The sequence below is a fragment of the Marmota monax genome, unplaced genomic scaffold (assembly GCF_021218885.2).
Source record: "Marmota monax isolate L192 unplaced genomic scaffold, Marmota_monax_Labrador192_F-V1.1 WCK01_AAM20220418_F8-fsc00087, whole genome shotgun sequence".
Lineage (NCBI taxonomy): Eukaryota > Metazoa > Chordata > Mammalia > Rodentia > Sciuridae > Marmota > Marmota monax.
Genome location: NW_026693476.1, coordinates 5542859 through 5565563, shown reverse-complemented (window position 1 = coordinate 5565563; position 22705 = coordinate 5542859). Strand labels below are relative to the sequence as shown.

The 22705-nt window shown below is 41.4% G+C and overlaps 2 protein-coding genes across 5 annotated transcripts in view; one reads left to right on the top strand and one right to left on the bottom strand.

Moving 5' to 3' along the window:
• Positions 1-684: 684 nt before the first annotated feature.
• Ap4b1 (adaptor related protein complex 4 subunit beta 1) lies at positions 685-12240 on the bottom strand. 3 transcript variants are annotated; one of them, XM_046458267.2, is made up of 11 exons: positions 12086-12240; positions 11663-11840; positions 9835-10059; positions 8950-9080; positions 8352-8499; positions 6723-7219; positions 4980-5063; positions 3165-3268; positions 1859-2066; positions 1366-1647; positions 685-1121 (listed from the first exon to the last, which is right to left on the bottom strand). In XM_046458267.2, the coding sequence occupies exons 2-11, from the start codon at positions 11773-11775 to the stop codon at positions 694-696; spliced, it is 2220 nt and encodes a 739-aa protein (XP_046314223.1). In that variant the 5' UTR covers positions 11776-11840; positions 12086-12240; the 3' UTR covers positions 685-693. The 3 variants fall into 3 exon arrangements, with proteins under 3 accessions (XP_046314223.1, XP_046314224.1, XP_046314225.1); XM_046458268.2 differs by having other exon boundaries at positions 12074-12222; XM_046458269.2 differs by lacking the exon at positions 12086-12240 and adding an exon at positions 12020-12071.
• A 149-nt stretch (positions 12241-12389) lies between these two features.
• The window catches only part of Hipk1 (homeodomain interacting protein kinase 1), an 80333-nt gene continuing 70017 nt past the window's right edge, over positions 12390-22705 (top strand). Inside the window, exons 1-4 of one of the 2 annotated variants that reach the window (XM_046458328.2) lie at positions 12390-12844; positions 13779-13944; positions 14507-14689; positions 17060-20730. In XM_046458328.2, coding sequence (XP_046314284.1) covers positions 12656-12844; positions 13779-13944; positions 14507-14689; positions 17060-18126 — 1605 coding nt within the window. In that variant the 5' untranslated portion in view covers positions 12390-12655 and the 3' untranslated portion in view covers positions 18127-20730. Of the gene's footprint in view, positions 12845-13778; positions 13945-14506; positions 14690-17059; positions 20731-22705 lie in introns of those variants that run through there. The other variant, XM_046458325.2, reaches the window with a different exon arrangement.

Below are 22705 nucleotides of genomic sequence, written 5' to 3'. Positions count from 1 at the left end.
TTACGGTAGCAGTGCTAGAGGTATGCACTGGCCACTCTGACAGCCTGAACAAAATGTAGGCTGTGAGGGTCATAGAATACTTTGTGAAAGGGCTGTAACTCAGCTAAATACTGAAAGACACAGTGGGTGTTAATTAAAGAAAATACAAGGGTGAGGAAATGTTCTAGGCAGGAAATAAAAGCAGGTGTTAAGGCACAGACATAAGAACATTCAGGAAACTGAAAGTGGTTTGTGTTTGTCAGAAGAGGGTATGTTTGGGAATGGTGATACATGACACTAAAGAGGTACTTTAGATGGTACACAAAGGACTTTGGACCCTGGACTAAAAAGCATGATTAGAAATATGAGAACAGCCAGGCATGGTGGCGCATGCCTATAATCCCAGTGACTTAGGAGGCTGAGGAAGGAGGATCACAAGTCTGAGGTAAGCCAGGCCTTAAGCAACTTAGTGAGATGCTGTCTTAAAATAAAAAATAAAAAAGGGCTGGGGATGTGGCTTTGTGATTAAGCACCCCAGGGTTCAATCCCTGGTATGGGGGGTGGGGGTGAACCCCACCCACAAGAATCCTGATTTCTGTATTTCCAACTCTCCTTTGTTTCTAATATTATCTGGACTCATAAGCAGCTAAAATAAGGAAAACAAAGGAAATCTGATAGCTATTCATTGCACTGAGGCCAAGCAGCAAGGATCTGTTATGATTTTATATCTCCAATTGTTCCAATTACAGTTTCTAATACAGACATAAAACTGTTCAGTGTCTCAGTTCTTGCCTCACTTTGTTTCACAGAGATTTGCATTTCTGAGTTCTCAGACTCCAACAGCAATTCTGTTAAGAATAGACAGCCAGTATCATCCTGAGCACTGAGGTAGGCTTTCCATGGTTGAGACCCAGCCCTACTCATTGCAATGGTCTGAATGTTCACTACTTGTAGAGCCATCTGGAGGGTGTCAGGATGGACTTCTCCCTGCCAAGGCAGCACCTGCTGGTGAGCAACTTCGAGGCTAAGCCAAGTTTTCTCAAAATACTCAGCGGTAAGATGGCAATTGGGGACCAGCATGAGAGTTTCAGAATCAGGGGCTTCTTGTACTCTCCCCTTGTTCTCTTCAGAAATCAGGTGTCCTAAAAGAGTCAGAAAGCTTGTGTAAGAGATTTATGAATCTGTAGGAGCTACATTTTAAATTTACATTCCCAAAAGTATACACCGTGACTGTTTTAAATAAACAATAATGAGCTCTTTTCTTGCTCAAAGGTGTTGAATTCAGGTAATAGTCTGGTATTTAGCTAGCGTACTCTACTTTCCTACCAGTCATTACAAAAGTTAAAGATTTTTCATAACAAGATATAAGGAAAGGACCATCTTTACCTGATACAGCAAAGGATGCTGTGTGAGAACGCTCTGAACCACCATGCTCTGCCCCTACACATTTAGAGATAGTTGCCCAGCGGGCTTTGCCATACACTGGCACCAGAGTGTTGAAGTCAGAAGCCCAACTATTCACAGGTCTTTCTGCCTGATCCTCCAAAAGTCCGAGAGAGGGGTCAGATTTAGGACTGCACAGGATACGCTTAACTTCATCAATCCCAACTAAGAGGAGGCGATAGTAGAAGAGACCTCGGTCCCGCACAGCCATATCCTTTTCTTCCTCTGAAATCAAACAAAAGAGTTAACTAAAAACAAAACACTCTCCTCTTACCCTTGTGCCAACCACAGTAGGAGAGAAAAATGTAGAGAGGAAATCCTAAAAAAGCATTAACATTTTCTTTTCAGGTCCCAGATGTGATTCAACAAACAAAGAAAGCTGTGAGAATTTCTAACATGGGCCATGGCAAGTACTATTTCCTTCTAAAAAACCTACCGATGCAGTAATATAACAGACGTCCCAGCATGTCCTGGCATTCAGCAGGGCGAGAGAGGAAAAGGCGCACGAGTGCAGTGAGTAGCTCCATCTTAACAGCAGGAAATGTCTCTGACTTCACATTCTCTACAAAGTCCTCTAATATGTAAGGAGCATTGGGGATTTTTTCCCCATGAACACCAAGTAGCCAAATAAGTGCTTGCTTTCCCTAGGAATGGAAGGATAAGAACAGGTGCTCAACACTTGGTTCTCCCAAACAGAAGATAGTGAACAATCATTGGCTTTGCTTTTTCCCTGATGCCTGCAGAAAAAAGGTAATCTTTTATTTATTTCAACTTGCACTGTATTGGTCTCTCCTACTGAACTCTCTACAACAAATAAGAATGAAATTCTAATGCACAGGAGAAAACCCCAAACTTTCATAACTTATGCTGATTAAGCAATAAATAAGGTTTCTTCATCTTTGGGGCCTTTGGCCCAATTTGGGGTTTAATGTTTCAGTGGAAGCTACTGAAATAATTTTTCTAAATGTTTCATGAAAGTGGTTATTAACCTAGAGTGCACACTGCAGTGTGCAGGTCCATAGGTAGACAGATCCCTGAACATTTTTTTTTAATATTTATTTTTTAATTGTAGGTGGACACAATACCTTTATTTTATTTTTATGTGATGCTGAGGATTGAACCCACTGCCTCACACATGCTATGCAAGTGCTCTACCACTGAGCTACAACCTCAGCCTTGAACCCCTGAACATTTAATTCAGCAGACCTTGGGTGACATCCAAATTTTTTAAAGATTCCACAAATGATTCTGATTCTGATTCCAGCTGAAATCTTCATAGTCTAAATATCTGACTCAAAATTGTTAAAGAGAACACCAATAGCAAAGAACATATACACTGAACAGTGTGGCACACTCCTGTAATTCCAGCTACTTCAGGGGCTGAAGCAGGAGGATGGCAAGTCTGAGGCCAGCCTCAGCAATCTTGTGAGACCTTATCTCAAATTTTTAAAAATTACTTAAAGAAAGGGTTGGGGATGTAACTCAGTGGTAGAGCACTCCTGGGTTCAATCCCTAGTACCTCACAGCCCTCCCTCATATATAGGATTTGTAATAAAAGCCATACGTAAATCCTGTTTTTATAATTTATATGTCATTTACATCCAAAAGAGAATCTGAGGTGAAATCAATCCTAAGATTTCCACATCAGAAATAGGGTTGAAAGAATGATTAGATTACATTTTAGAAGAGCAAGTCCTAAGCATTCCCTCTATGCCAAGAAGTAAAGGAAAATTATATTCTACCTCACTATCTTGGATGTTCTCCTCACAGCCGGGCAGGGCCTGACACACTGCTTCGGTACACTGAGGGCACAACCAAACCAGGTCTCGGAACGTCTGAACCACCACTACAACATAGCCCAGGATACAAGAGCACAGCATTAGAGCCTCCACACAGGCAAGAATCTTAAGAAGTTATACATTTGGACTAGATTCCTGAGAAAAAAGATTCTGGAGGGATCACTGATTACCTGAACAATATTTTCTTTTCTTTTTTTTTTTTTTTAGAATTTTAATATTTATTTTTTAGTTTTTTTCGGCGGACACAACATCTTTGTTTGTATGTGGTGCTGAGGATCGAACCCGGGCCACACACATGCCAGGTGAGCGTGCTACCGCTTGAGCCACATCCCCAGCCCCAATGAACAATATTTTCTTGCATGAATGTTATTATTATCAAATTGACATGGAGATAAATGAACTAATATATGGAAAAGCACTATGTAAAATATAAAGCTGCATGCAAACATGGGTACTGTTGCTGTTGAATGATACTCTAAAGACAATAAAATAGGTGCAGCCAATTTGGAAAGCAGTATGGAGATTTCTTGGAAAGCTGGGAATGGAGCCACCATTTGACCCAGCTATTCCCCTTCTTGGTCTATTCCCTAAAGACCTAAAAAGAGCATGCTACAGGGACACTGCTACATCGATGTTCATAGCAGCACAGTTCACAATAGCAAGACTGTGGAACCAACCTAGATGCCCTTCAATAGACGAATGGATAAAAAAAATGTGGCATTTATACACAATGGAGTATTACTCTGCATTAAAAAATGACAAAATCATAGAATTTGCAGGGAAATGGATGGCATTAGAGCAGATTATGCTAAGTGAAGCTAGCCAATCCCTAAAAAACAAATGCCAAATGTCTTCTTTGATATAAGGAAAGTAACTAAGAACAGAGTAGGGACGAAGAACAGGAGAAGAAGATTAACATTTAACAGGGATGAGAGGTGGGAGGGAAAGGGAGAGAGAAGGTAAATTGCACGGTAATGGAAGGAGACCCTCAGGGTTATACAGTGGAGGGGGTAGAGAGAGAGGAGGGGAGGGGAGGGGAGAGGTGGGGAGGGGGGAGGGTGGATGATGGGAAAGGCAGCGGAGCACAACAGACACTAGTATGGCAATTTGTAAATCAATGGATGTGTAACTGATGTGAATCTGCAATCTGTGTATGGGGTGAAGGTGGGAGTTCATAACCCACTAGAATCAAAGTGTGGAATATGATATGTCAAGAAATTTGTAATGTTTTGAACAACCCACAATAAAAAATTAAAAAAAAAAAAAAAAGACAATAAAATAAAGTCACCAGGACTGAGACTGTGTGAGGCAAGAGAGGTGCTAAGGTGCAAAATTTAAGAAACATAAAGAGCTGGCATTTGCATGAACCTAAGAGTGAGCGCTCACCTAAATTTTGCATCCTAGGGAACTTGGCTTGCTTCACCCTTGTCCTAGTCTTGGAAACAATTGACTAGAGTACACTGCAACGTAGCCAAAAAAAAAAAAAAAAAAAGTAATGATAGGGAAATGACAAGAAAGGTTGTTGTAGTATCTTCCCTATCTATAATATATCTATTACGGCCTCACCAGGTGACTCATGACAGCCTTAAGCCTCCACCCTATTATATCTACAGATCCTAAGCTTCTCTGATAACAACACATGATGCAAGGAAAAGTTCAAAATTCTATATTATTCATTCAACAACAAGAACAAAAATATTTGGGAGGAAATTACAATAGGCCAGCTCCTTAAAAAAATTTTAGAAAGGTAGCCATTACCTGTAGTTATGTGTTCTTGACGAAGCCCCAGCAACTCTGTTAGAATCTGCACACACTGATCTGTGTAAGTCCTGGCAATTCCACCTACAGAGGAAGAAAACATAGATAAAAATGTTACTATTATGTCTAATAGTAGCATGTCATTCTAAAATTATTTTGCATTAGTTAAAGACAACCAGAAGCAAGCAAGCAAAAAAACAAACAATCACTCCTTACTTGATAAAATAAGACTCTGAGTTTTCTGTAAAAGAAACTTGGGTAAAAAAAGAATCCAATCCATCTCACTGACCACTAGATAACTGAAAGTTCATGGACAAAAAGTTTCCCACAGAACAAGGTTAAAAACACAGTAACAAAGTATTTATGAGCTAGATAGGAGCACCATTTTTGTTGCAGTGCATCAATCCATGAATATTTCCACTGTGGACACTTGATGGCAATCTCTTAATTGTGAGGATTTCTACTCTGTTCTTTGCCCCTCTTCTCCGCCTCTAATAACCATACTTTATTCCAAATATGAGAGTTTTCCCCCTTCTCCACTTGAAGCATTCTAAAACAGTTCTTCAGCTGCTTTTATTTTTTTTGTCTCTCTAGCCTTTTAAATTCCAAAGTCTCTAAAATCAAGGAATTATTCTGTGTTAGCCTGCATTCAGTATTATGATTGTAGAAGGTCAATAAATGACTGGTGAACTGACACAGGACTTTGAGTTAGAATAGCTGGGTTCCAATTCCAGTTCAGGTACTATAGGAACTTTTGGCAATATAAGTAAAAAAAAAAATTATATATATATATATATAGAGAGAGAGACACACACACACACACACAATATAAGTAAATTATATATATAAAAAATGATTTTTTTGTGTGTACCAGGGACTGAATCCAGGGGCACTTAACCATTAAGGTACATCCCCAGCCTTTTTTATTTTTTATTTTGAGTCAGGGTCTAAGTTGCTCAGGGCCTCACTAAGTTGCCGAGGCTGGCTTTGAACTTGCAATCCTCCTGCCTCAGCCTCCTAAACTGTTGGGATTACAGGTGTGAGCCACATGCCCAGAGACAATGTAATAATCTTATATCCACATTTATTCATCTTTAAAATGAAGTTAAGCCAAGCTTGGTGGTGCATGCCTATAATCCCAGTGACTTGGGAGGTTGAGGCAGAAGAATCACAAGTTTGAAGCTAACCCAAGCAACCTAGTGAGATCCTGTCTCAAAATAAATAAATTAAAGAAGGGCTGGGGACATAGCTCAGTGGTAGAGCACCTTGGGTTCAATCCCCAGTGCCAAAAAAAAAAAAAAGATGAAGTACAGGAAAGCATTTTGGATAGAAGACACAAAAGGCAATATAAATTAAGTATCACAGGGGCTGGAGTTGTGGCTCAGTGATACAGCACTTGCCTAGTATGTGTGAGGCACTGGGTTCAATTCTCAGCACTGACTATAAATAAATAAAATTAAGGTCCATTGACAACTAAAAAATTATTTTAAAAAAATTAAGTATTATAGTTTGAGTTACCTGAATTTTTTAGCCTGGAAGACATGACAATACCAGTCTTGACCAAAAAAAAAAAAGTCTCCTTTCCCCCTTGCTTGTAATCATTGACCCAATTCCATAGTGTGTGTTACTTTGTCTCTGAAGCAAGATTCATTCTCTTTTATCCTCTATGGTTCCTCTAACTACAGCTTTCAAGCTGGCTGATCTAGGCTCTTTCTCCAAGAAGGAAAAGCAGCAGATACCTACCTATGGCAAAGATGGCAGCCTGTGCAAAGTCAGCAGACACATCAGTGCAGTACCCTCGAAGCTCCTCTAGCACCTGCTGCACATTCTCATCATTTACCAGTTCACATAGCACCTCTACCTTCTGTAGTTTGATATAGTGGGGCTCCGAGTAGGAGCAAAAAAATTTTTTGTAGTGGCTGCTAAAGTGACCTGGCAAACTATGCAAGATCTGGCGCACATGACAGAGGGCAGCAAAACAAAGCTCTCGGCTCTCTGAAGAACAGGCAGCTAATAAAGGTCCCTTGACTCGCACAAGCACATCAGTTTGTACGTGGGGAAACTTTTTTGCCAAAATTAGAAAGAGTTTGGTGGCTCCCATCACCACTCCTGGGCTGCTGCTCTTGAGAAAGCTGTCCAGCAGATTGAGAATGTCAAATAGTTCCTCCTCACTGCGGGGCTGGTAGCGGAGCAGAAAGTTCAATACTTCAGCCTGGCCCCACTGATCCAGTTTTGACATTCTATTCAATAAAGAAAACAAAAGCATTATTTTTACAGCAAAATTAGGACCATCTCCATGATACTGCTATGTTCATCATAACATGGGGAGAATTCTTAAAAATGGGGTAAGCCATAATCAAATCATTCTTTTCACATGTTCTTTAAATTTATGCAAAATAGACTGAAAATTCTAAGATAATTTGATGGTACAAATTCACACTCACCTAACTAATCCCACAATCAGTATACAGTAGATTCATATCTATCTTTCCTCCCTCCCTCCTTTCCTTCCGGCAGTAATGAGGATTGAATCCGATGCCTTGTGAATTCTATACAACCACTTTACCACTGAGCTACATCCCAGCCCCTTTTATTTTTGAGACAGGATCTTGCTAATTTGCCAAGGCTGGCCTCAAACTTATGATTCTCCTGCCTTGGACTCCTGTAGAGCTGGGATTACGGCATGTGTCACTACACATTGGCCAGATTCCCTAAATTTTTTTCTTGGGGGGGGGGGGGGTACCAGGATTGAACTGTGGCACTCTCCCGCTGAGCCACATCCCCAGCCCTATGCATTTTATTTAGAGACAGGGTCTCACTGAGTTGCTTAGCACCTTGCTTTTGCTGAGGCTGGCTTTGAACTTGGGATTCTCTTGTCTCAGCCTCCCAAGCCACTGGGATTTTAGGTCTGCCCCACCACACTCGGCCAGATTCCCTAAATTTTAAGATATAATTAAGGCTTAGTTTGGGGACATAATGACTGTACATGAGGAAAGAACGTATTCCCACAGGATATTTTTATGATTTTACATATCAGTCAGAGAAATTAAGGCAAATAAAAGAAATGTGAGGAAGATAATAATCATGGTTAAGTCTCCTCTCTTTTCTATCCTAAAAAAGTTGTTCAAGACTTTTTTTTTTTTTGGTACCAGAGACTGAACCCACAGGTACTTAACCACTAAGTCACATCTCCAGGCCTTTTTATTTTTATTTTGAGATAGGGTATGATCCTCCTGCCTCGGCTTCCTGAGTCACTGGGATTACAGGTATGCACCACCATGCCCAGCAAGATTTCTCCTTAATTTAATACATCAACAAAATTCTATCAGGATGCAGACCTCATAATAAAAAAGAGCACAGAGGCATCCAAACCTATTTAAAAGATGGTGGGCGATGGGTTTATTAATGACAACACCTCCTTCCTGTTTCAGAATTTCCTCTAGAGACCTCAGGCAGTTCACAACCACAATTGGATCCTGGTCACGCAGCAAACTGTATAATTCATTTACCAGGGCACCATCTATAAAAAAGAACAAAGATCTCAGATAAAGAAGAAAAGCTTCAGAATTATAGGAAGAAGGCCAGAGTAATAGCTCCAGGCAGATAAAGCTGAACTTCTCTGCTATAAAAATGACAAAGGCAATAAAATGTAAGCAGACTGAGAGGGAGAAAGATAAAAGTAGTGAAACAAAGGATGAAAAAAAGGAGTTAAAAAAAAGAAAAAAAAATGTGGAAAGCAAAAAACTTCCATCTCCAAATTGTTCTAAGTAACTAAAGCAAAGTTCTTTCTTGGGCCCCCCAAAATGAGTTCTCTAATATCAGAAACTACCTAGCCCTGAATCCTACTAAGAGACATGCACAGAAGTGCAACTACATTATTTTCTACTGAGGCTATATAATCTTTTATAAAGTCATACACATAATAGAAGCATGAATAAATATTGATCATGGTGGATTACTGTGAACTTACCAACTTCAGAGTCTCCATGAAGATTATGCATCTTGGCACAGCCAAGGACTGCCACCCTCCGGACATATGAAGCTTTATCCCGCAGACCATTGAGAATAGGCTGTTGGATATATTCCTGCACACCAGGCATCCTAAACGACAAATCCTGGAGTCAACCAGATCCTGAAATAATTAGGTCCCTCTTCACTTAACAGAGGGTTTAGTAGGTGTCAAAGTATGCATCTGTCATATCACAAACAACTAGAGAAAACCTATCCCAAACTTAAAATGCCATAATTTTACTTTTCATTTAGAATAATGCTACAAGGGCAGTAAAAATCCCCATAGTAGTAGTTATTTAACTTTTTAGTCCAAACTGAGGGCTGTTACCAAGAGTGAGAATTAAAAATCTTTAAGCCTGGTGTGGTGGTGCATGCCTGTAATCCCAGCAGCTCAGGAGGCTGAAGCAGGAGGACTACAAGTTCAAAGCCAGCCCCAGCAACTTAGGAAAGCCCTAAACAACTTAGTGAGACCCTGATACAAATAAAAAGGGCTAGAGATATGTCTCAGTGATTAAGTGCCTTTGGGTTCAATCTTTGGTACCCCCAAAAAAACCTCCTTTAATAAGACCACATGATACAATTTATTAAGTCAACGATGGCTGAAAATCTGAGTTAAGGGTATAGCAGTATTTTCCCTAGTACTTAAGAGCTCAAATAAATTGTTCTCATTAAATACCTGACCCATAGGCTGGTGTTGTAACTCAGTAGTAAAGCTCTTTGCCTAGTATGTGTGAAGCCCTGGGTTTGATCCCCAGCATCACAAAAACAAACCAACAAAAAATGTGCCCCATTGCTTTCTGAACTCATCAGCCTCTGAGGACCAGGCAGGGAAGAGGTTGCTCACCTGAGGCTACACATACTTCGTAATGCCAGCCCTCGCACCATTGGATTGGGGTCCGAGCAGTCTTTGCACAGTGTATTGATGGCCAGGAGAGCCAGATCTGGTTTCAGGGGTGCATATGTGCACATGTATAGATAAACCAACTTCTTTTGAACAATATCTACAGTGGCACTGGCTTTTACCATTTCCATGAAAACACCAGACATGTCCAAGCCCTGAGTCATGTGCCTGAAATCAAGATACATAGCAGGAAGAAGTAAATTACAAAATCCCCAACCTACAACAGAGGAAGTTTTACTTTTCCATTTTCTGGTTATCCAATTAGATTATGATCTTTCAGAGGGATGCAACCAGGTCTACTTTGTCTATTATATCACACAATATTTCACAATGTAGGTATGCAGTAAACACTGTTGTTCTAACTGTTCAACATTTGTTGAATCCCTAGTACATTCCCATGAATCAGCTTTTATATTCCAAGTTTATTCTCTGGGGTCATAATCTTGAAGAAGGTGAAGTCTCAAACCTCAAGGAACTCAAAATCAACTAAAGAACCAGACAAGAATACCATTACAGTACAATAGATAAGTATTTAAACAGAAGTCATGTACAAAGTACAGAGGGGACCCAGAGGTCTAACACTACCAGGAAGTCAGAAAATGTTTCTCCACAGAAGTAATGTCTCAGCCAAATGATCAGGAAATTCATCAGACAGATATTCTAGTTAATGATACATGCTGTGAGACATATAGATGTGAACAAAAAGAGAACATTCTTCTGAGAGTCTACAGGCAGTTGCATTAGTAGAGTTTCCTTGGGCAGTAGTAAGTTTGTACTTTATTCTGTAGATGATTATTAAACTGTGGAATCAAACTACTGGCATCAGGAGAGATGTTAGTTAGGGTTCCATCCCATCCTACTAAAATTAGAATCAACTGCTGGACTTCCTTAAAAAAAAACATAAAAGCACCCCACAGGACCTTTGTGCATACTAAAGACTGTGAATGACAGCTGTAGGCAAGAGTTATGAACTCAGATTTATATAGTGGAAAAATTCTAACTAAAATGAGCAGCTCAGCAACTTGGAAGGTTGAGATAGGAGGATGGCAAGTTCGAAGACAGCCTCAGCAATTTAACAAGCTCTGAAGCAACTTAGACCCGATCTCATAATAAAAAATAAAAAGGGCAGGGAATGTGGTTCAGTGAAAAAGTGTTCCTAGTTTCAATCCCCTGTACCACAAAAAACAAATAAAAATAAACAAGCTAGCAAGGTAACCAGTGTATTGTAAACTACAATGGCTTTGGTAATGAAGGCCTCAATCAAAACAGAAGTGGGTATTTAGAATTATTCAGACCACCTGACATGCAAAGTGAAGAATCAGGTGTCATCAAGGTTGACTGACATGCTTATTAGACTGGCTGGTGACATTCATCAACACGATAGTAGAAGAACAGGTTTAGGAAAGAGGGAAGAACGCTGGTGCTGTTTTGGGAATACCTTTGAAGAACTATCCAGGTGGAAATGCCAAGCAGGCAGTGGTATATGTGGGTCTGAAGCTATAAATGATCTCCATACTAGATATATCAGGGAGTCAACAGTAATGTGTAATTGTTCAGTCCGTATTATGAAGGGATTTCGCTGAGTAAAGGATTTCCCAAAAAGGAGAATGAGGTGGCAATCTGGAGAAGAAGCATGAAGATGAAGTGGTAAAACAGTATGAAAGTTCCTCTACTCTTTCAGAGTGGCTGGGGGTGGCGATCCCTGAAGGGGACTACAAGGTGGGGCAAGGGGAGTGCAGAGGATTGGCAGGCTGAGGCAGTTGGGCGATACCTAATCACTCGCTGGATGACATTCCGGTAGCGCAGCCTATCAGCCTGAATGTGAGGGTTACACAGAGCCTTCTTCAATTCCTTCACCACGTCCTCGGAGCCAAGATACGGCATCTTCTCGAACACTCACGGGGCAGTTCCCGCGGTACCTAAGAAACTCTCAGTCTTGATGTGGGATCCTGAGCAAAGAAAATTTGGGTCAGTGCAAAACGAAAACAAAAACAAAAACAAAACCCAACAACAAAAACCACTATTTAAGACGACATCTCGCCCCAGCCTTAGTAGCTTCCCCAGAGCTGGAACCCATTCTCTCCGACACTCAGGCTACAACCCCCACCCGTCCCGGGCGAGCCCCAACCTAGGCCTTCAGGCCCAACCCCAGCCCCGCAGGCTGTTCGCCCCGCCCACAGACCTCTCCAGCTACCTCGAGGCCTGCACGGAATTTCCATCCCCGCCGCCGACCGGCCGCAGATCCCTCCCTCTCCAGTTCCAGCCTTTCTTCTGCCTCCGCGCCTTGGCCGTCACGGAGAGACCCAATCACGCTTTTGGCGGAAGTCCCGCCCTCTCCCCCAGAGTCCTCACTGAGTTCTCGCCTTGAGCGCCGAACCCGACCTTAAGGTGCCCTTCCCCCAACCTGTCACCTCCAGGCGCAGCCGCGCGGCTCCTAGTGGAGCTGCGACTGGCAATCGGAAATCGGCTACTTGGGCCTGTCTCCTCCCAGCAGCGCGCGCTTTGAGTGCCGGCTGGGCCTCGGATCCCGCGCTCTGGTGGGAGTGGCACTCAAGAGAGCAACTTCCGCGATGTGGGCTTTCTCCCCGACTCCCTCGAACACTGTCACTTCCTTTTTGCTCATTCTAGTAACTTATTCCTCCTTTGGGTTGGCTTTCCCTTAGGGCCTCCGGCCTTGTTTTTGCCCCGGCATGTCTTCCACCGGGGCGCCGATGTGGAATCCTCACGCAGGAGCCCTGCTCCAGTAGAGCCCATCCTCTCCACCATGAACGGGGTCCTGATTCCCCACACGCCCATTGCTGTGGACTTTTGGAGCCTGCGCCGGGCTAGTACTGCTCGGCTCTTCTTCTTGTCCCATATGCACTCGGACCACACCGTAGGCCTGTCTAGCACTTGGGCCCGACCCCTCTACTGCTCCCCCATCACCGCCCACCTCTTGCACCGTCACCTACAGGTATGGGAGCTGGAGTAATCCTCTTTAAGAGCTGGTCCAGGCATCTGGGTGGGGACTTGATCTGTCACAACCATGGAGTCACAAAGTGGGGGCCAACAGGACTAATTTTTACGAATGCAGGAATTGTTTGAACCCAATATGTATCGTTAGGAGTGCGGCTTTCAACAGAACGACTGGGGATGTTGAGATGTTTTAGCTTTAAGTAGATCAGTTCAGCCAAAGGAATTATTTCTTTCACATAAGCTAGGCTAGTATCTCCCAAACTTGCCTTAAGAATCCATCTGGGCTAGAGATGTGGTTTCTCTGTAGAGCGCTTGCCAAGGCCCTGGGTTTGATTCCTAGCACCCCAAAACAAATGAATAATCCACCTAGTCTGGTGTGGTGGCCTATGCCTGTAATCCCATCGAGGCAGGAGGATCACAAGTTCTAGGTCAGCCTCAGCAGTTTAGCTAGGCCTCAACTTAGTGAGACCCTATCTCAAAAAATAAAAACAGCTCAGTGATAAAAGTGCCTCTGGGTTCAATCTCCAGTACCTGTCCCCTTTCCCCAAAAAAGACTAAAAGTAACATGGATATACAAACTCTTCAGCCCCCATTTGTCCCATCTGATTCAGCAGCTATGGCTTGTGGAGATCCTGAAAAATCTGGCAAGATTTCTTTTTCTTTTCTTTTTTTTTTTTTTAACAATTGTCCCCAAAGGATTAGTATGCTCTAGAGAAAGTTCGAGAATCACTATCTAGACTGTTTTCAAACTCTTAAAGCTATACAAAGGGTGGGATGGGGAGTGGGAAGTAGAAGAGGGGATTGCTTGGGAAGCCTCTTTACAATTTTTACTCCATGGTGGCTCAGAATTGGTCACCTTTCTTTGATCCATGTAAGGGGTACTTCCAGGAGGGGAGTCTGTGGTTACTGGGATGACCCAACTGTTTCCTCAGGTGTCTAAGCAATGGATCCGAACCTTGGAGGTTGGTGAGAGCCATGTATTGCCTCTAGATGAAACTGGAAGAGAGACCATGACTGTAACCCTCATCGATGCCAATCACTGCCCTGGCTCTGTCATGTTTCTCTTTGAAGGATACTTTGGAACCATCCTTTATACAGGTGGGTCTCCCAAGGGATCCTGCTCACATTCCAGCTGAGATACTACTTTTCTTGAGTAACTTTAACTCACAATAGAAGTCTGGAGGCCTTCTGGCTTCATCATTTATAAGCAGTGACCCCTTCTCATCTGATTGCCCACTCTTTGACAGTTCAATCCTTGTGAAGATTATATAATTAAAAAACAGGAGCAGAGCAGGGCACAGTGGTGCAGGCCCGTAATCCCAGCAATTTGGGAGGCGGATGCAGGAGGATTGCAAGTTGAAGACCAATCTTAGCAACTTAGTGAGAGTCTGTCTCAAAACGTTAAAAAAAAAAAAAAAAAAAAAAAAAAAAAGCCTGGGATGTTGCTCAGTGGTTAAGCAACCCTGGGCTCAACCCCTAGTATAAATGGGAGCAGGATGGAGACATTTCCACAAAGAAGCTGTAATGCATATACTGTTTAGTGCCAGGACACATGCTAGTTTTTCCACAAATCAACAACCAATCTGTTGTTGGAGGAGGGGGAGAGTTTTCTTCTATTCTTTTGTCTCTGACCTTCTGCCCTCCATATATTCTCTTCCAGGTGATTTTCGATATACGCCATCCATGCTGAAGGAGCCAGCCCTGACATTGGGGAAACAGATCCATACTTTATACCTAGACAATACCAATTGCAACCCAGCATTGGTTCTTCCTTCTCGACAAGAAGCTGCCCAACAGATTATCCGGCTCATTCGCAAGTACCCACAACATAACATAAAGATTGGTGAGTTGTTTCGTTTCCTTTTTTTTTCCACCTATAGCTAGTGAATCTAGGTTCTTTGAGTGTTCTCAAATCTTTCACAAGCAGCTCTCACCTTCTCTATGAACCCTATTCTGACCTCCTTATTGAAGTTAAACCTGCCCTCCATTGTTACTCTCACATTTCTAACTCCTGATTCCCTAGATCAATTCAACTTCTTTTTTAATTTTTCATACTACTCATCACTTCCCAATATACCCTGCATTTTAATATGTTATTGCTTATTATTTATTGCCTATCCCCCACTTCTCCTGGTGCATACATACACACACACCTAAACTCCTTGAGAACATGGATGGAAATGGGAAGAAGTTGTGTATTTGTGGAACAAAGAAGCAGCAGCTAATATGACAGACACTGGGTGGGCAAGGATGCTGGAAAGGTGGGAGGGGATAGAGGGCTGCTTTGTCATTTTGGACTTTGTGGTTTTTTTGGTACTGTGGATTGAACCCAGGGAAGCTCTAACTAATCTATATCCCCAGTACTTTTTATTTATTTTTTTATTCTGAGACATAGTCTCACTAAGTTGCTGAGGCTGGCCTTGAATTGCAGTCCTCTTGCCTTAACCTCCAAGTCTTGGGATTACAGGCTTGCACCACCATACCTAGCACCATTTTGAATTTGATCCTAAACTTAACAAAGAGCTGTTGAAGGGTTTTAAGTAGAAGAGGGACAATATTGCACTCATTGCCTTATAATATATTTCATAATGTATATCTTTATTGTATTTAGTTTCTATTTTCTGTGTCTCCCTGCTAGAATGTAAGTTCTATGCTTACCACTGAGGCATTTAATAAATATTTGCTATTTGAATGAATGAAATTTATCAGAACATAGATATTTAAGTGAGGGTTATGCTTTAAATTAGGTTCACTGAAAAAACAACTGCTATTTCTAGTGATTCTAGTGATATAACACATTTTGGGGACTCAATTAGAGCTGCCTTTTGGAAGATAGTTTATGAAAATCAATCTTTGTTTTAAAAAGTTTAATGGATATAATTCTAAATGACTTTTTGGTTATTTCCAAAATTCTAAGTCCACAAAAGGCAAAAGATCTGCCATCATTATGAATATATTAAAAGGACATTCGCAACCCTGAAAGGAGTTTCAAATGAGGTTAAAAAAATATTGAAAATATTATAGACCCTCCAGGTGACTATCAAATTGATTGAGAAATATTCCCTACCCTCAGGATTGCTTGACTGCTCGTAAAGAAACATCTGTCCTAGCTTTTCTTAAAATTTTTATTTAGGAATTTTCCATAGAAGTACCTAGGAGGGTGCTGTGGTAGAGCCTGATTATTTTGCAAGTATGTAAATCCCTACTGTATGCCTAGGGAAAGGAAAAAACTAGGAGTATGTAAAGGGAAGAAAATCAAGTATGTTTGTGCCCCAAAATGAAAATTTGAACCATCAGGAATGAAGTTGATGTCTAACAAATATATGTTCTTTTAAGTAGTTCACAATCTTGTTATGGATTTGATAGAGACATCAGAAAAAATCTGAGAACAATTATTAAATAATATCTCCCATATCTATTTCCATAACCATTGCCCAAATTTACGTCTCTATTTCTTTCTATATGAGTACTATTTGGGCCTTCCAATTGATTCAAGTTTTTTCTCATTCAGGTAATCAGTTAATGTTGCTACTGTGTGTGTGTTTTCTCCTAAAGTCCTGCTCTGATCTTATTATTCTTCTGATTAGAATTTGCCATATTCCTGCTTCAGGCCATTCAGAATTAAGTCCCAGCTCCCTACCAATACATGCAGGACTGCTAATTAATGATGTTGGCTTACCTCTTTAGTATCACTACTTACCAATTCTTTTTTTTACTTTAGTAACATTGAATGATTCCTCTTAAAATGTTTTCTGGCATAACCTTTCCTTGCCAGATTAATCTTAACCCATTCTTAGACTTAGTTCAGCTGTCATTTTTCAGAAACTCCCTAATTCCATAGGCTGTTAGCTACTCTTCTGTGCCCTCCTAGCACTGTATGTATATCTCTATTATTGTTCTTGATTGCATTGTTTCTGGGTCCAGATGACATTCCTGGAAGATCGAGACCTTTTTATAGTTTGTTAGTTTTTGCAGTTCCTCACACTTGGTAGGTGCTTTCTCTTGTTGAACTGAATGAATGAGTAGATTGTGTTTGCTCCTGTCCTCCATTTTCCATTTTATCTCAGCTCGAATGCCACCTCCTCCCTGATTTGATTCCCTGGTTTTCCCCATGAATTTTTTATTTTTGTTAAACATTTGGTTGATTTATTAGGATTCTCCAATAGCTTCATTCTCTCCTTTTACTTTTCCTAATCCTTTTAACATTATTTAGGACTCTATAGTCTAGGAAAGGAGTCATTGCTGGAGCAACTGGCCCTAGAGTTTCGGACCTGGGTGGTATTGAGTCCCCGGCGTCTGGAGTTGGTGCAGCTGCTGGGCCTGGCAGATGTCTTCACAGTGGAAGAGAAGGCTGGCCGCATCCATGCTGTGGACCATACAGAGATCTGCCGTTCCTCCATGCTGCATTGGAACCAGTCCCACCCTACCATTGCTATTCTTCCCACAAGCCGAAAAATTCACACTTCTCACCCTGATATCCATATTATCCCTTACTCTGACCATTCCTCCTACTCTGAGCTTCGTACATTTGTTGCAGCACTGAAGCCTTGTCAGGTCCTGCCCATTGTCAGTCGACAGCCCTGTGGAGACTACTTTAAGGACAGCCTGAGTCCCAGGCTCTCTATGCCCCTGATTCCGGACTCTGTGCAGCAATACATGAGTTCCTCCTCTAGAAAACCAAGCTTTCTCTGGCTGTTAGAAAGGAAGCTAAAGAGGCCAAGAATCCAGGGTGTTGTGTTTGAAACCCCTGAGGAAAACACTGATCAATCGCAAGCTGACAGGGACTCTAAGAAGACCAAGAAAGAAAACCTTTCTCCCTGGCCAAGGGACTTTGAGAAGCAACATCCCCCCCATTCTTTGAGGGTCAAGAAGCAGTTTTTCCCAGACCCCTGCAGCCAAGAATGGGACAAGGCAGCTCCTTTTTGTGAATCCCAGAAGATGGTGACTGTGTTGACTGCCCCCTTGGGATTTTCAGTGCAGTTAAAGACTCCAGATGAAAAATTTATCTCTCCAAAACCCAGGGAGGAAATTGGCTTAGATCCACCCTTGATACCTAGGGAAGACAATAATGGCCCAGCAGCCACAGGGGACCAGAGTGATTGGATAAGCCATGATTCTCCCCCATCTCACAGCAGCAAGGCTGCCCCACTTCTAGTTACTGAGTTCAGGAGCCTGGCACTAAAATACCTTCTGACTCCAGTGAACTTTTTCCAGGCAGGGTTCTCTTCCAAAAGCTTTGACCAGCAGGTGGAAAAATACCATCAGCCCTCACTGAAGTAGAGACAGGAGAATGGAGAACTACAACTTTGTCAGATACACTACTACAGTTTTGAAGATAGTAACTGAAGACTATAGTGAAAGCTTCTTTGGGGCCTTACTTCTCTTTTCAGGATCCTATGTGCTCACCATAGAGCAGCACTTCATAAAGCTTGTTCATTGGAGTCAAGGTGTCTATGAACTCCTTAGTTTTATAGTTCATTATGTTTAAGAAACACTTTTCATTATAAACCCTTCAGAGTGTGCATGAGCACATTAAAGGTTCTTAGTAGTCCTATAGTAACTTAATCTGTTTAACTTTGTTTAACCCTCTATTTTTCAAACTTTTATGAACATACAGTCCTTTTATGTGGGTGCAGAAAGAGTCAGAGTGTGAATCAAAAAGGATCAGGTTATTCCCATTGTTATTTTTTGTGTCATGTGCCATCCCCACATCCCCTTCTTCTCTTTCCAGATGAAAGTCCCTAGGTAGTTTTATTTTTTTAATTATGAACTGTGGTGCTGAAGGATAAAGTGGTGACCTAAGCAGCACGTTCCAAACCCGGGTGTCACTGACTTGCTCTGACCCCATCCAAGTAACTTCCTGTCTCTGCCTCTGGGAGGGAAGAGGAAATGATGAAGAGGCCTTGGAACACTGGTGAAAAATTCCACATCTGCCTTCTTCTGAGGAGGTGCAGTTAGTGTCACTGGGGACCCATTTGGAACAGAACCAGCAAGGGGGTTGGGTACCCCTCACCAAGGCAGTACCCAGCTGATCATTAAGGCTTAGGGTATGAGGGCTTCTGGTTGCCTAGAGGCACTGACTTTGGCTGAAGGATAAAGTGTAAATAAAATTACAAAAGATCAAATGTGCTGCCAGATATTCCTCTGATTGTTCACATAGCTGGGATATTTTTGTGCCCCCCACCCCCCTTGGTTTGAGCAGGGAGCCAGAGCACACAGCCTGTTTGTTTTAGTATCCAGGGAAAAGACCAAGGAACCAGCTGGCTGGAAGAGATGGGGGTGTGCAGTTCTGCCCTGTCCTTCTGCTCATAACCTGACAAAATGCCAAACCAATAAGCAGGACAGCTGATCCCATGGCTATGAGGAAATTGGCTCTGAGAGGGCACAGACACTTGGAGCTTCAGCATGGAGTTTCAAGCCTTAGAAATGAAGGCTATTCCTTACCTAAGGGAGAAAGAGTTGGCTATTTTAAAAATAAAATAAAATACATATGTATATAGTACTATTTTTAAAAAAATTTGTACTTACTAATTATACAAAATAGTGGGGTTAAGAGTTTTCTACTTTTGGAGGAAGAAATGAAGAGTTAGAAAGCCAAATAAGCCCTTGCTCTTGAGAAAGCTATACACAGCTCTGTTTTGTCAGTGACCTTCACTGTAAGCCTCCCAAGGGCCTACTAGGAGCCACAGCAGGTGAAACGTGGTACAGCAGGAAACTTGGGTATTGTCTGGGCTTGAATCCAGGGCACCCTGGGCACAATGCTTAAATTTAGTAGAGCCTCAGTTCCTGAGCTATAGAATAGAGATGGAGATACCTACCACTCATGATTGCTATGGAAATTAAATAATAGGTAAAATTCTCTTAGCTCCAAATCTGTCACATGATGGGTATTTCAAATGTTGGTTCTTGGGGCTAGGGATAAAACTTAGTGGAGGCTGAGGCAGGAGGAATGCACTCTTAGTGTGCATGAGGCCTCAAGTTTAATTTCAAGGAACACTCACAGTTGGTGCTCTTAGCTTCTGGTTCTTAAAAAAAAAAAATTACTCTGGGCTCAGGAGGCTGAGGCAGGAGTATCACGACGAGTTCACAGCCAGCAGTGACTAAGCAACTCATCAAAACCCTGTCTCTAAGTAAAATATGAAAAAGGGCTGAGGATGAGTCTTGGCAGTTAGGTACCCCTGGGTTCAATCTCTGGTACCAAAAAAAAGAAATCTAGTCTGTAAATAAGCATTTCACTGCCATTAAAATTATTCAAAAGCATACATTTTTATAGTTGTATAATACCCTACTATGTGAATAAGCCTTATTGAAATCCCATATTATCCAACATTTTGCATACTATTAAAATTTTTTTATGTTACAGTGAATATCATTATGCACATATCTTGGTATTTTTGTTATTTCCTCAGAGTAAATTACTGGAGTAGGATTTCTGTTTAATGTTATTGCAGATTGTGCCAAATTACCTCCCAGAAAAGTTTCTTTACCATCTTTTCTGCAGAAGAGAACATTAAAATACCTTGAGCAGCAGAGGTTGGTGGCACCTGCCTATAATCCCAGCCACTTGGGAGGCTGAGGCAGGAGGATTGCAAGTTTGAGGCAAGCCTGAGCAAATTAGCAAGGCCCTTAGTAATTTAGTAAGACCCTGACTTAAAATAAAAAATAAAATGGGCTAGGGATGTAGCTCAGTGGTAAAGTGCCTCTGGGTTCAAGCCCCAGTACCAAACAAAAAATAAAATACCTTGAAGATTTGTTAAGTTCAAATGATATTACTAGAGTGGTACATGTTAAGATGTGGAAAGTCATTTTCTGTGTTAAGTCAATAAATATTTACTAATAGCAATGAAGTATGTAATAATAATAAATAATAATATTTATGTCTGACTTTCTCTGAGCCTCTAGTTATCTCACCTCCGTGTGACCCACAGGTGGCTGGGAGAGATAAGGAAGTTCTCAGTACAGGGCCCCCCATATTTGTGTTATCTTCTAGCAACAAGAAAGCCTGTCCATTTTTGGCACATGCTGTGTCACACATATTACTTAAAGTGGATCTGTGTGAATTCAGATGGGGGAGCAGAAACAAAAGGCTTTAAGGAATTTAGTTGTTGGTGACATGTTTGCATGTTAATAATAAGAAAATGCCATACTATTCTACTAAGGTAACAATGTCTGACATAATAGATATTGGTAGTGCCTTATTTGGTTTTTTAAAGCTATTTTATATAAAAATGCGGCATTGCCTATATCTTTAACTAGCCAGTTAAAATTAACTTATTTTTAGAATCTAAAGATGACCCCAAAGAAGTATGAAGATCTTGCAATTAGGCTTGAAGATGCCTAAAAAAGAAAATTCCCTAGAGATCCATTAGTTGTTTCATGATCAGTGGGAGAACTTGTACTTTTCCACAAGGACTGTAATAATGGCTTAAGTCCCTTTTTAAAAAAATATCTGCCTGACAGGCTATTGGGGACCATCTCTCATTCTTAACCCAGATTGTCCTTTGTGTTAGGAAATAGGAGATAGGTAGATAAGCTTTTTTTTTTTTTTTTCTTTTAATCAGAAAAGAGATTTAACCAGGTGCAGTGGTGCCTGTCTGTAATTTAGAGATTTGGGAGGCTGGAGCAGGATGATTGAAAATTTCCTGCCAGCCTCAGAAATTTAAACTGTCTCGAAAACAAAAAGGGGCTGGACATGGTGGCGCATGGCCTATAACCCTAGCAGTTTGGGAGGCCGATTCAAAGCTAGTCTCAGCAATTTAACAAGGCCCTATGCAACTTATCAAGACCCTGTCTCATAATTAAAAAAAAAAAAAAAAAAAAAAACCTGGACATGTGCCTCAGTGGGTAATCATCTCTGGACTTAATCCCCAGTACCAAAAAAAAGGCTAGGGATATAGTTCAGTGGTGAAGTACTCCTGGGTTCAATCCCAATACTAAAAAAAAAAAAAAAAAAAAGAACAGACTTGGGGTAGAGAACCCAAGACTGGGGAGACAGTTCTCTCTGCATTCTTGGAGTAATTCTTAAGCAGGATAAAATCTGTATGGGGGTCCATGTGCACATATTTTAGATGCAACATTAATTAGTAGTTGTTAGTGTGCTACCTGCCTCCCATTGCCCACTGTCCCCAACTGCCACCACCTCCAGCTCTTTTGTCCGGGGTTCATGGTGTTTTCCCTTTTTTCTTCCCCAGGACATACCGCCTACACCTGTGCAGAATGCTGCTGCTCTTCCTTATCATTAATCTGAATCAGCAACTGCCTGTCAGGGATTCTCAGAATGGTTAAGCTTGTCTTTGTTTTGACCACAATGCTTTTATTTAGCTACACCCTTCCACCTTGTTAGTCTCATTCCTAGATCAAGAAATGCCCTTCTGATTTGAGGCTTTGTTCTTTTTCTTGACAGATAACTTATCGAATCATCTTTCAATTGTGTAAAATTTCTGGCTCACCATGGGTTAGTCTTTCCTTTGCAATATTTACTTTTTTTTTTTTTTGTACAGGGGACTGAACCCAGGGATGTTTTAACCACTGAGCCACATCCCCAGCCATTTTTGTTTTTTATTTTGGGTGAGGATCTCCCTAAATTGTGTAGGGCCTTACTAAGTTGCATAGGCTGGATTTGAACTTCTTGTTGGCCACCCCCCTTACAATATATACATACTTAAACACCATTGTACTATGGCTATTTTGCCAGTCCTAACTCCTCCCACACAACTTTTTACAAGTGAAGGACAGAATTGTCCTCAGTGCTATAGTCCAATCCTCAATGTGCTTTTAACAAAGAAAATTGGGTCTGGCTCTATAGTAACAAAACATTAGGAGGGCCCAGATTTCTGGTGTTTAGGGAGTCAGGGATAAA

What these genes read in the sequence shown, in the direction of transcription:
- Ap4b1 (XM_046458267.2), bottom strand. Translation starts at nt 11,775, where the DNA reads ATGCCGTATCTTGGCTCCGAGGACGTGGTGAAGGAATTGAAGAAGGCT. An exon ending in CGAAGTATGTGTAGCCTCAG is followed by an intron (nt 9,081 to 9,834) that starts GTGAGCAACCTC and finishes TTTGTCGTTTAG; the next exon opens with GATGCCTGGTGTGCAGGAAT. An exon ending in GGCTGCCATCTTTGCCATAG is followed by an intron (nt 5,064 to 6,722) that starts GTAGGTATCTGC and finishes CTTCCTCTGTAG; the next exon opens with GTGGAATTGCCAGGACTTAC.